Raw genomic sequence first — 12,635 nt, 5'->3', positions numbered from 1 at the left:
GCTTGAACTCACAAGGCTGAGATCAAAACCTGAGCTGATAACAAGAATCAGACCTTAATCTATGGAGCCATCCAGGCGCCCCTGTTTATTCATTTTAAAACACTCACACTGAGTCCTGTCTTGAGCCCTCTGTGTCATGGCAGATGCCAGGAAATGAGATCTCTTCCCTTGGGAAGCTCATGATCTTCTGGGCACACAGGTCAACATATTCCAATTCAGCATGCTAAATACTGTAATAGAGGTATCCCCCCCCCAAAAAAAAAAAAAAAAAAGCATTGCAATTAGTAGTCTGTCTGGCCAGGAAGAACGCTGAGAGTTAGGGAAGACTTCCCAGAAAGGTGACACAGGTTTGAGTTATGTCTTAAAAGGTTCAGTAAAAAACTTGTCAGGCAAGAAGGAATCTAGGAATAAGTGGTATATTTGTGCCTTCCTAATTTTAACTAAGTTTAAAACTTGCCACTCTCTTACTTTGTGTTTTCCATCAGAGCTCTAAACGAGAATGGAAGCCGCTGGAGGACCGTAGCTGTACAGACATACCATGGCTGCTGCTTTTTATCCTCTTCTGCATTGGGATGGTAAGGATCCTCTCACAGATCATCAGACCCTGGCGAACTCATGATCCAGGGGAATGATGGGGAATCCGTTTAAAGAGGGAGCTTGCTATTTATTTTTATTTAACCCCTCCTGAATTGCTTGTAACTGGAGGTCCTAGGAGACCATTGAAGCTGGTTATTTTTGTCCCGTACAATTCTTTGGTATTTGGTACCCCTTGATATATATTTTTTTAAGCCTACATGAGATAAAATTAAAAGCATTGGAACTCTGTCTCTTGTACTAGATCATTTAAGAAAGCCAGATTATCCAACATAAATTTCTGCCTTTTGAGTCCTGAGTATGTATCCAACACAAACCTGATGGTTATTTTTGCACCAGTGTTCCCCTGGGCGGTGGGGGGGTTGGTGTTCCTTTATATACAGTTAGAGTTTGTGCTAGAGGATGTCTACAGTGTTTCCAATTCTAACATCTTTTAGTTCTTCCTAGAGGGGAGGCTGGCTGTTCCCTGCTTCTGCCCATACTGGGCCCCCTGCTACCTGCTGTGTTGGCTGTAGAGTGGCATCTCTCCATTGGAGATCAGGGACTTGGTGATTTTCCACTGGGCATAGAGGATGGAGGAGCAGAGCCCCTGCTGCAGTGTCAGGGGTATGCTTTTTCAAATTGCTTCCCTACCCTGCCCTGCAGGATTTCTGACACAGGCTTCAGGTTCTTTACAGTCACGGCCGGTGTGCTGGGCTGGAAAAAAAAAGGAGGGGGTGAAAACAGTGGTTTTAAAGCTAACTGATATTCAGAACTAGAATTAGAACAGGCTTGGAAATTCTCATCTGCTTATTCCCCCTCATTCTACAGATGGAAGGCATCAAACCCAGAGATGGAAATGACCATGCCAAGGCCACATTGTTTAGTTCATGGGAGAGCTGGTAACAGAACCCTGCTCTCCTCGTTTCCAGGCCAGTGCTCTCTTCTGCCAGCTCCTTTCCTCTTCCTCAAGGGGACTCTGCAGACGGATATTGCACTAGTCTTTACAACCAAAACACAAATGCACTACCTCTGGCCACCTTTTTTCACAAATGTATGAGTGTTTTTAAGCCTCATTTCCCTATAACATTTTATAGAGCTTCTTTAAGGATAATCTTATTCTGTGTCCTCTGCAACGGCACACCTCACAAATGCCATTTGCAAACCATAGAACCACCCTAATCCTGACAAGTAGGCATAATGGCAGGGACCAGTTATGGAAAAGAAAGCGGCCGACTTTAAAGAAATATAATAGATTGTGTAAAACGAGGAGTATTCGTTTTAAAGATAATAGCTCAGTTTCATGTAACCTAAGATATTTAGAAAACATCAAAATACCCATTTCCTCACTTAGGACTTCGAAGATGTTCAAGAGTCTACTTAGTTTAATGGAGTAGCTCCTGAAATGTGACGTGCATGCCGAGCGTGGGAAAGATTTTTTTTTGCTAACAGAATTAGCGCAACCTCTCCCTACTCCCTGAATTATCCCCGAGACAGACGGCAGCTGACCTTTCGAAATTATGTTTATAAAAACATGTACCTGCCACTCCAGGTGCTTTTGATTTTCTATGCTAAAATAGCTTGGGAAAGTGCAGTCATTAATGTTGATAGGCTGATTTGGGAGTGACTTAGAGTAAGGAGCTATTTGTTTACTGACACATTTTAATGCAGTGGTAATTAATATAATGTTGATTTCTGTGCCATGGCAACTGAGACCCACTGTGTGTACTTTTTAAATGAGGGGATAGAGTTATTTGTTTTGCAATGATTTTTTTTTTAATGGATTACCCTCATGGAGTTGAACTAACCTCATGCTTTGCCACATGGAAACTGGAGAAATTTCCAAGTTCTGTTGCCTACCGTATGGACACAGCAGTAGAGCAAAGTTTTTTGTCTTCTGTGTATTTGTTTTGTATGGTTTTTAGAAGTTTTTTTTTCCCCTTTAGGATTTCATTCTGTAGTACTTTTCAGAGAAACAGTCATCAAACGTTTGTTGAGCGTTTTCCTGTGCTTGATGCTTTTGCATGTATTTATCTCATTAAATTCTCCCAGTTGCCTTATGAAATAGGTTTTCTCCCCAGCTTACAAACAAGGTGTAGCAAGGTTAAATATTAGCTTGTCTAAGAATAGAATACTGATACTATGTGGCAAAGGTAGAATAGGAACTGGGATACTCTTTTAACCTAGTGGCCAGGTGTCTGCTTCTTTCTGTCATCTCATGGCTGAGCCTTCAAGCCAAATCTGTATTCAGTGTCCTTACTTGCAGTTCTTTGCTTATTCCTTGATATCTCTGCTTTGAAATATTTTAAGATCTTGTCTTATTTCATCCATCTTCACCATTAAATCTTTTTATTTACACGTTTACCTCTTTATAAATATTTGTACTTCTGTTTCCTCCCTTATGTCCAGGGCTTTTCCATGCTTGCCTTCCGTGCTCACCATCCACATTTGAACTTTTATCAATATTTTGAAATTTTGGGGCATACATTTACTCTGTTCTAGAAAAATGGTATGTAGCATTGTACTTCTAAATTTCTGTTTTCCATTAAGGTAGCAGTCAAGTGGTTCTCATATTGGACAAGTTGATTATGTATCAGAAGCAGCTATTTTAAGAATACTCTTTCCTGGGTCCCTCCTCTGATTCTGACTTAATCTCTGTGTTTCCAGTGTTCAGCCAGGGTTGGAACTCCTGTTTTAGGCACCAAGAAACCACTAAAGAGTTTTCTGTTCTTTTTTTCTTTCTTTTTCTTTCTTTCTTTTTTTCCTTTTTCTTTTGGAAGAGGGAGAATGGGGGAGGGGCAAAGAGAGGGAGAGAGAATCTTAAGGGGGCTCCACACCCAGCACGGAGTCTGACACAGAGCTCCATCTCACAACCCTGAGATCACGACCTAAGCAGAAATTAAGAGTCAGACACTTAACCAACTGAGTCACCCAGGTGCCCCAGCCAGTGAACGGTTGTGAGCAAGAAATGATGTGACCGGGTTTAGAAAGATGGCCCTGGTAGCCATTGTTATAGATGGTTTATAACACATTACAGAGAGGGACCACTTTGGATGCTAATGGAATAGTCCAGGTAACATGTGGAAAACCTGAAATAAGGTAATGAAAAAGAAGTGGAGAGAGTGTCATCAATGTTGTGGACAAGAGGGAGGCAGAATAAGGATGAGTAAGAGGTTCTTGTATGAGGGGTTCAGGGTAGGGTTTTTCAGGTCAAATCTGACTGAGGCTTGTAAGTTCTAAACCACAGTTTCTGTACAAATGAAGGAAAAAGAATGAGATGGATAAACAGAGCACTATGTTAATAGCCAGACAGTCACCTGATTTTATACCCAATAAATAGCTCCTTGGTAAAAATGACTTGTAGAATGAAGCTTGGGCCATGTGGCTGGAAGGTCCTTCCCGTGTTGGGCAGTGTGACTTCATTCTGTCTCAGGGAGAGAGAGGTATGAGTGAGAAGAGAGCCGAGATCCATCTGGACCCTCTCCGCCCAGATCAGCTTACCACAGAAAGGCAGGAAAAGAGGTGGTGACTCCTTGGCCCTAAAAGGAGTGCTCACCATGGACAGTGGTGACGCCCTACAACGTACCCCTGATACTGAGTGCTGTTTTACTGCGGGCTCGGGACTGTCCTGCATGTGACACAGAAGTACCACAACTATGCAACGAAGTCAATGCTGTTGTTAACATCATTCTCATTTTACAGATAAGAAAACAGAGGCACAGGGCTATGTTAGATAACTTGTCTAGGTTACACAGTGGCAGGATGGAACCCGAAAGAGAAGAGGTCTAAAAGGCGAGGCCTCAAGAGGTAGTCCCTCCTTTGTTGCCTGGAGTTGGGAACAATAGAAAAGTTGTTGTTTAGAACATGGACACAGTAACCTCACCTGCCAGGAAAATGTGGTCTCGTGAGTATTTCAGATTCTGAGCAAAAGTTTGCATTCGCTCTGGTGCAGTTAGGAGGCGAGAGTGATGGCCAGAAGTGTGGAGAGGGGAGACCGAGGAGTCTGCCCACTCCATACCCTTACATGTGCGGTCTGGTAAGGAACGGATACTACAAAGGCAGACAGGGTAGATGCAGGAAAGGGAAGTGGCTTGGGGAAATGTGGAATGAGAAGATGAGTTTGGGAGAGGTAGGGTGTGGGTAAAGATAAGCAGTGGGAAACAAAGTTGGGAGTTTTGGAGAATGAGCTGGGCTATAGCTGGGGGTGGGAGATGACATTGCATACATTGTCCCTTCAGACCGCTTTCAAGGACCTTTTCTTATTTTATAGCATTAGTCTAGTTCCCAGAGCATAGTGTTTCTACCTCATTAACTATTGTTGAGCATGCAGCACAGAGTGAAAGACCCAAAGACTCACTGCAGTGTTTAGTCGTCTGTGTGACGGTCTGAGCTCCAGCAGGATCATAGAATATAGGAAGAACAGCATGCCAAAAATTACCCTCAGGTTACCTCATCCAAATACCTACCTACTTTCTGTTAAATCCTTTTTTTCCCTTTTTTTTAGAATTATGGTAAAATACATATAAAATTTGCCATTTTAACTATTTTTAAGTAGTTTGAATCAATTTGCTTTTAATCCACTCTTGTTTTTGTATCCTCGTCACTATGCTGGACCAAATGGGTTTATCCTTCTTCCTGCAAGTAGAGTCTGAAACATTTTACTCCCTATCTATCTGTCTATCTATCTACCTATCATAAAATTGGGGAAGAGGAAAGGGCTTTAGAGATTAATCTAGTTCAAGCCTTGGGACAGGTAAGGAGACTGAGGGTCAGAATTTAAAGTGACTTCCCCACGATCCGAAGGGGTGTTTGCAGCAGAGCCGGGTTCAGTTCCTAGCATTCCTTGTCCGTGTGTTTTCTTTCTTTTATTCACTGTTCAAGCTGCCCATGAAACTGAGCCTCTCTGATCTTGCTTCCTTACACTTCATTATTTTCTGATCTTTTGAGAACTTTTCAGTTCTTTCAGGGTAAACTTTATAACCCTTTCTTACCGTGCATGACATCTTGCGTTTGATTATGCTCGATAAATGCATATTGAGAGGCAGTTTCTAGACTTCCAGTCATTTTTGCTTATTGCTTCTTTCTTCTTTCTTAGATAATACATCCTATTAAACTTTAAAGAAATCTGGCAGATTGGGAAAATTTTTAAATTTTTCGTTTGTTTGTATAAATATTAGTGCTGCATCAGACGTTCTCATCCTGTCTGCTGGGTCCTAATAGCCTTTCATGTCTCAGGGTTCTAAGAAGAGGAGAGACAGAAGCCAAATGTTCCTTCAAGGTTTGACACATTAGTAACTAGGAGATTGACTCCAAGCTTTGGTTGAGTTTAGGGGTAGAGGTATAAGATTAGGTATCGAGGCAAAGGAGGTAGTATTTGAGGAAAAAAGAGTCTGGGCTTATTTTCTTTAATCCCTGGGAGAGAGCTGGAAGTCTTTTTTTGCCCATCTTTTTATTTTGAAACATTTTGCCATATTCATATTTCATTCCCACCTGCCACATAAGTTTTTGTTGACTGTTTTTTTCCCACCCCCAAAACCAAACTTAAGGCCTTCTGCCTTGCTCGGTTGCACGTTAAGGGCTCTGGGTTTGAAATTCAAACATGCTTGTGAAATCAAATGTGTCCTCTCTCTTGACTAATAGTGAATGAAACTAAGCAAATCCTCCTTCTAACGTTGAACTAATGACCACAGTACATTCACTAGCAAATTGTCTTTCTCCCACTTAGGCAATAGATACTTACTAGTTTGCCAGATCCAGCTTGGGACCCACCACCAGTGTATGCCTTGATCTGACTTGAGTCACCTCCTGTTTGTGATTAGATTTGTCTGCTCCTCCTCCTTCTCTCTCTCTCTCTCTCTCTCTCTCTCTCAAAAGAGCAGTTCTGCAAGCAGTAACTCAGTCCTTTTAAGATTTAGCCATGGTTCTCTTCCTTACTAATAGGCTTACTTTCTCTGCAGTGATTGCTCTCTACTATAGGCATATAAAAGCTTTCCTCATCCCCCTTATCACTTGCTTCATTAATATGATTTCCTTCTCTTGAATGCCTCTTCCTCTCCCCACTTAGAGCCGTTAAATTATTGAGTGCATTCTGTAAAGTTTCTCTCATCCTATTTTGATTTCATGTACCACATTTTTTTCTCATCTGAAGCTATATTGCTTCCCACATTTGGATTTCAGAATTTTTTTTTTAAAGGCGATTGTATTTGTAATTATATTTGGCCTAGTTCCCCGTTATCATTACTTGTACCATATGGGAAGTCCCTGGGAAAACAGTCATGGTTTCTTCCTATCTTACTAGCTTACTTTTTCTCCTTCCTTTCTCCCCTGAAGCTTCTCACCCACCCTTCTCTAATGCCTTTGGAAGCTACTAAGAAGTTTAAATGGCCAGTGCGAAAATATGTCAGTGTCCCATTTTACCATATATATGTGACGTTTATAATTTATCCTCTGTCTACATCCCAGAGGGATGTAAGGTGGCTTATGATTAAAAAAAAAAAAAAACTCACATGTCCAACAGTACTGTTAAAAATAGTCAGAAAGGGAAATCAGAAACCATTTAAAGGAATCTGTAACACAAAGTACTTATCACACATAAGAAGAACATTTCTATAAAAAGTGAAAGAAGAACATAACCTTTTAATTATGCAAGGCCTTTGCTATTTTAGACTAGTAGTGAAAGAAGATTGTAATTGTGGTCTGAATATTTCTGTGTAGTGACACAATTACTGACAATATTGCTCATTTTCTCCCTAGGAATTTTTGTTCTAAAGGAGAGAACTGAAGGAGTTTTTGGTTAGTCCCCAGTTACTGGTGTCAACTTCTTTAGTCTGGCTTTATCCTTCAAATTTCCCACTAACAGCTACCATGTCTTATCACCAGCCATGGTTCAGACCAGCGAGGGGTTAGAGATGCACTCTCTCATTTAGTCCTCATCATTAGGCTGTGAAACAGATGATAGTACTTTGTGAGGGATGGGGAAGGAGCACTCTAGGTAGGGAATTGGATCAAAGTCACGTAGGTAGTAAGTGGTAGAGTGAGGGTTTAAATCCAAATCTCTCTGGGTTCCCTTTGTTACTCTCTGATTCTTCTTGCTGAAGAACTGTATTGGAAAGGTTAACCATTAAACCTCCTAATATTTGCCTCCACTTCCAGCTTTTGTTCGGTGTAGGATTTCCTAATTTGAGGTTCAACGATATGCTTAAAATGGCCTGCTGGTTTGCACATGTGTATGTGTGCAGGGCCTTAAATGTTTTTTTCTCCTGTTTTATTATTGCCTTGAGGTCCTGACATGGAACTGTCTTGCGTTTTCCGTGGAGGAATCAGGAGAGAGGGAGGGGACAAAAGGCGAGAGTAAACGTGTGAGTCTGGACCGGCCTCTGCCTAACCCTAGTGCAAGCAGTTAGTTGCTGCTTCGAGGCAGAAGGATACTAACATTTTTATTGAAACAGACACTTACATGCATTATTTCATGTAATTCTCACAGCAGCCTTTGTGGTAAGTGGTTTTAGCCTCAATTTATAGACGGGAAAACTGAAGCACAGAGCATTAAGCAGGTTTGTCCGATGTCACACAAGTAGAAATAGAGTCATCAGTATTCCATTGATCAGTGAAGGTTTATCTGACCCCGGAACCCATGGACCTTTCCTTTACATGGTCTCATTTCTAACAACAATAATAGCTAATATTAATTGAGGTCTTACTATGTGTTGAGTAGGATTCTCATCCCTTTACTAGATTATTTCATTTAATCCACACAGCACTCTTAGGAGCTACGCACTCACTCTCTCCATTTTACAGGTGAGTAAATTGAGGCACGGAGCGTTAAAGTAACCGGGCAAGGATCAGTAGGCATGAGAGTAGCAAATCAGGGATAGTCTCCACTCTGGAGTGGACTTTCTTGTAAACTGTAGTTTCAAGCAGTTGCTATTAGCTAGAGCCACGCTCTCTACTCCCCTCGCCCCGCCACTTTCCTTACCTCCAAGATAAAGCTAGAGGGATTATTTAGAAAAAAGTTTGTTTGCCTTTTTAGGAAAGTATGTTTAAAAGGGAAATAACTCTCCTTGGAGGAAGTGCATGTGAGTACAGGACTGAACGCCATGGGCCTGAGATCTAGCATGGGCTTGGCTAGGATGCATTAAATAGTGATAATCTCTACCTTCATTGGCCACTTCAGTAAGGATAATAAAAACCACCCTTTTAATGACCACGTTGCATGGTTTTCTAACCCGTCTTTTCACCCAGTCCATTTTATCAGTAGTGATTCACCTTACTTCCTATTGTTACATCTACTATCCTGCAGTGAGTATAGGCTGTTACTGCTTTGTCTTGGTCCACACATACTTGACTCAGCAGGCATGATGCAGTCCCAAAGCATCTACGGTTTATTTGCCTTTGTCACTGTGATGAAGCCTATTCCCATGAAATGAAGTGACCTTTGTGGCACACAGACCGAGCGCCTCACTCTCCTTGAGTCTACAGTATTAAAAGCATGGTGGTGTTTCATGGCATAATTCTTTGGCTTGTATACAGCTTTATTGCAGGAAGGAAACAGAGTGTTGTGTGCACCAACATGATAATAATTCAAAACCCACACATCTATTCTTCTTTGAGTTTTTTTCTTTCATCTGTTGCTGTTGTCCCTTTAACAGAACTTTACAACCAAATAAAAGTAAAGAATGAAACAAGCTGGGTTTGATTTTATGCTCTGATCTTTACTAGCTTCTATGGCGTTGGGCAACTTACTGAATCTCTCTGGGTCTCAGTTTCCCCATCCTAAGGATTAGCGATAATGTCTGGTAAGCACCTAGTAGGAGCCTGGCACAGCGCAGATGTTCAATACAGAGAAGCCACTATTATTATAAAATGCATAGGCGATCTTATGATGTAAAAGCTTGAGATTTGTTTTGTTATGGTAGTAAATAGTGTTTCCCTGTGGACTTCTCTGTGCTGCTTCTGTGAAATACCAGGAAAACAGTAGAATAGTGTTTGCAATAAGGAAAGATAGCTCTTTGTTCCCTTCAACAGACAAAAGAAGGTCATTATCGTATCAAGTAGTGACTGTTGCTATTGAACTGGTTTATTTGTGTGTTTTTTTCTGTTTTTTTTTCTAGGGATTTATTTGTGGCTTTTCAGTAGCAACAGGTGCAGCAGCGAGACTAGTGTCAGGATACGACAGCTATGGAAATATCTGTGGGCAGAAAAATGCAAAGTTGGAAGCAATACCAAACAGTGGCATGGACCACACCCATCGGAAGTGAGTAGACTGTTGGCTGAATGAACACTATGGAAACCTTGAAGGGGGGTAGAAAATCCTGCGTTTCTTACTGTTATAAAAATAATACCTTACTGAATTTTATTTTTATATGACTCCTGTTGGTGTTTTTATTTTTTTTAACTGCCCACTCAAATTATTCCTGGTTTTGGTCTGTAAATACATTTTCCAGGAAATAAAATTAGCTGCCAAGTTAAAATGCACTATCTTGAGGTTTTAATGAGTAAAGGCTTGATTTGAGAGGGTTGTTCCTATACTCTCTTTTCCCATTAGCCTTTAGGTTGTACCCGAAGTTTCAACTCAGGGAATAACATAATTATTTTTTCTTCCTAAGATTGTACTTGATGGGAGACAGAGGGATGATAGTGGATTTTGAAACATTAAAGGTATAACGAAACATTTTGTGATGCATCATTTATAAGTACAGTACCTATCAATTTCCAATTTTATAAAAGATACATTTTCTTTGTCAGACTTTAAAATTTGTTTTGAATTCTCAAGCTTGATCTTTTGCATTTCATGAAATGCCTGACTTAATTGCCTTTTTTCTTCATAAGAGCTATTATTTCGTTTTTCATGTGTGTGAGGAAAATGTCATCAAACATATCTTAGGTATGATGTCAGTATATTTGTCCACACTGCATATTTATGACCCATCACACTTGGTCAGACAAGTTTAATAAATAAAAACAGGTCTTCAGAATTAACCAAACTAATTTTAAAGTCATGGGTTACCCAATTCAGTTAATGAACTTTGTAGGAAAAGGCTGAGCAGTGAAAGCTATTTTTAGGCTATAGTTGTTTCAAGAAGCATTTTCCAGGATATAGTAGCTATATTTATTATTAGATAAATCTGTTTGTTAAATCAGGGCACTTCCTGGAAAGTATAAGATTAATTTGACAATTTCACGAAGAAGAAAGAAATCCAAATGGTTAATCGTATCTCAGAGATATTCTCCCATTGAATGAAGGAATAATGTGTTCAAGTAAATAAAATTCTAAATAATAATAATGATGAATACTTGTGTAGCATATCATAGTTGGCAAGCATACGATACCATGCTGTGGGGTAGGTGTCATGGAAGTTTAGAGAGATTGGAATGATTTTCTCAAAAGTCTGGCTGGTCAGTGGAATATCACACACAGACTATGAGCTTTTCTCTTGATAAGCACGTGCATCCGTTGACAGAAGTGAAAATTGGACTCAGGGTAATTTGGAGGATTTTCATTTATTCCTTTTTTGTTTGCTTTATAGAATTAACACAACTTTTAGGCCTTGTGTTATTTCTGATAACAAGACAGCCTATATATATATATATTTTTTTAAACATTTTCTTTTGAAATAATTTTAGACTCCTAGAAGTTGCAAAAATAATACAGAATTCCACATCTTTTGTTGTTGTTGCTGTAGGTGGCGTCTGTGCCGTCAAATACTTTTAGACTCTTTAATGCTGGAGACGTGTGCCAAACATAAAATGTTACCATTTAGGTAGTTGAGGAGATAGGAGGAAAAGAGCTCTCTTCCCTCAGATCTACTGCTCACGTGAGGTCATACGTTTATGGCTCCCCTTGTAATCTGCTGGTGGTTCCAAGCATATTGTCACCATAAGGTTTGTGTAAATGTCACTCTGCATGCTTAACCTTATGGAGGTTAATTTGGTCAATTTTTAATTTCAAATCCTTGTATTTTCTATGTACTGATATAGATATTTTCTATATACTATATGTTCTATACACTATACACACACTATATAAATATATGTGTATATTTATATACATATATAATATATAAATATTATATAAATATATTTACATATATACATAGGCCTCTTGCAAAGAGAGCCTGCTTCTTACTCCAAAAAAAGTGGTGATTTCTCTCTGAGTGCTCAGTGTAGTTGGGAGCCATTCATGGATCGCTGTAGAGGAAATAGTTTCCCAAGTGTAGCTATACCTTGGGTATACATGTTTGTTTATTTATTTGTTTGTTTATTGAGAGGGAGAGGGTGAGAGAGAATCTTAAACAGTCTCCATGCCTAGTGTGGAGCCCGACCTGGGACTTGATCTCACAACCCTGAGATCATGACCTGAGCTGAAATCCAGACACTCAACTGACTGTACCACCCAGGGGCCCCTGTTTATTTATTTTTTATCTCTACTTCTTCTCTGCATGTAAACGTTTTAATGCTGACCCATCTAAGTATTTCTATCTATGAATGGAATATATATATTTTTAAAGAATAATACATTTTGAACATACCTTTCTCAGGTAAGTCTGTACTGTTTGGGTTTGAAAGAAGGCATAGTGTCTTTGTGTTTGTTACCTTTACTCCATCCTCTTCTTTTTCCTGCCAAATGCTTTCGTTTCCTCCTTTTTCATTCATTTCCTGATATATCTTCGTCTTCGTTATGAATACTAGGCCCTACCGTAGCTCTAGAATTTTTTTATATCTATCTTGTCTGTTGCTACCTCAACTTGACCTTGATCACTACTTTGTCCCATTTCTTATCCTCAGTCCCTAGTGCCTGATACTCACTGGGACCTACCTCCATACATATTTGTGGAATAAGTTAATAAGTGAATCCTCTAACATCTTGAATACAACTAACTCTACCTTGCTTTCATGAGTATTGTTTCCTTTGTCAGAAAGAAACATTTCTTCCATTCTTCATGTGGCTAAATTCTACTTATCCTTCAGCCCTCACTATAAATGTTATTTCCCAGAAAGGTCTTTTTTGATCTCACAATTTAAATCAAGTATTTAAAAGTACTTTCTCATGGGGCGCCCAGCTG

At 39.8% G+C, this 12,635-nt stretch overlaps 1 protein-coding gene across 5 annotated transcripts in view; it reads left to right on the top strand.

Moving 5' to 3' along the window:
• Positions 1-12,635, top strand: part of SLC44A1 (solute carrier family 44 member 1) — a 188,953-nt gene that overhangs the window by 52,000 nt on the left and 124,318 nt on the right. For 4 of the 5 annotated variants that reach the window (XM_045780740.2, XM_045780739.2, XM_045780738.2 and 1 more), the window contains exons 2-3: positions 486-575; positions 9,684-9,826. In XM_045780740.2, coding sequence (XP_045636696.1) covers positions 486-575; positions 9,684-9,826 — 233 coding nt within the window. The remainder of the gene's footprint in view (positions 1-485; positions 576-9,683; positions 9,827-12,635) is intronic. The other variant, XM_045780741.2, reaches the window with a different exon arrangement.

This window comes from Ursus americanus, chromosome 18 (assembly GCF_024610735.1).
Source record: "Ursus americanus isolate L20-20 chromosome 18, mUrsAme1.1.p, whole genome shotgun sequence".
Lineage (NCBI taxonomy): Eukaryota > Metazoa > Chordata > Mammalia > Carnivora > Ursidae > Ursus > Ursus americanus.
The sequence above is the reverse complement of the archived record's forward strand: the minus strand, read 5'-3'. Positions and strand labels throughout refer to the sequence as shown.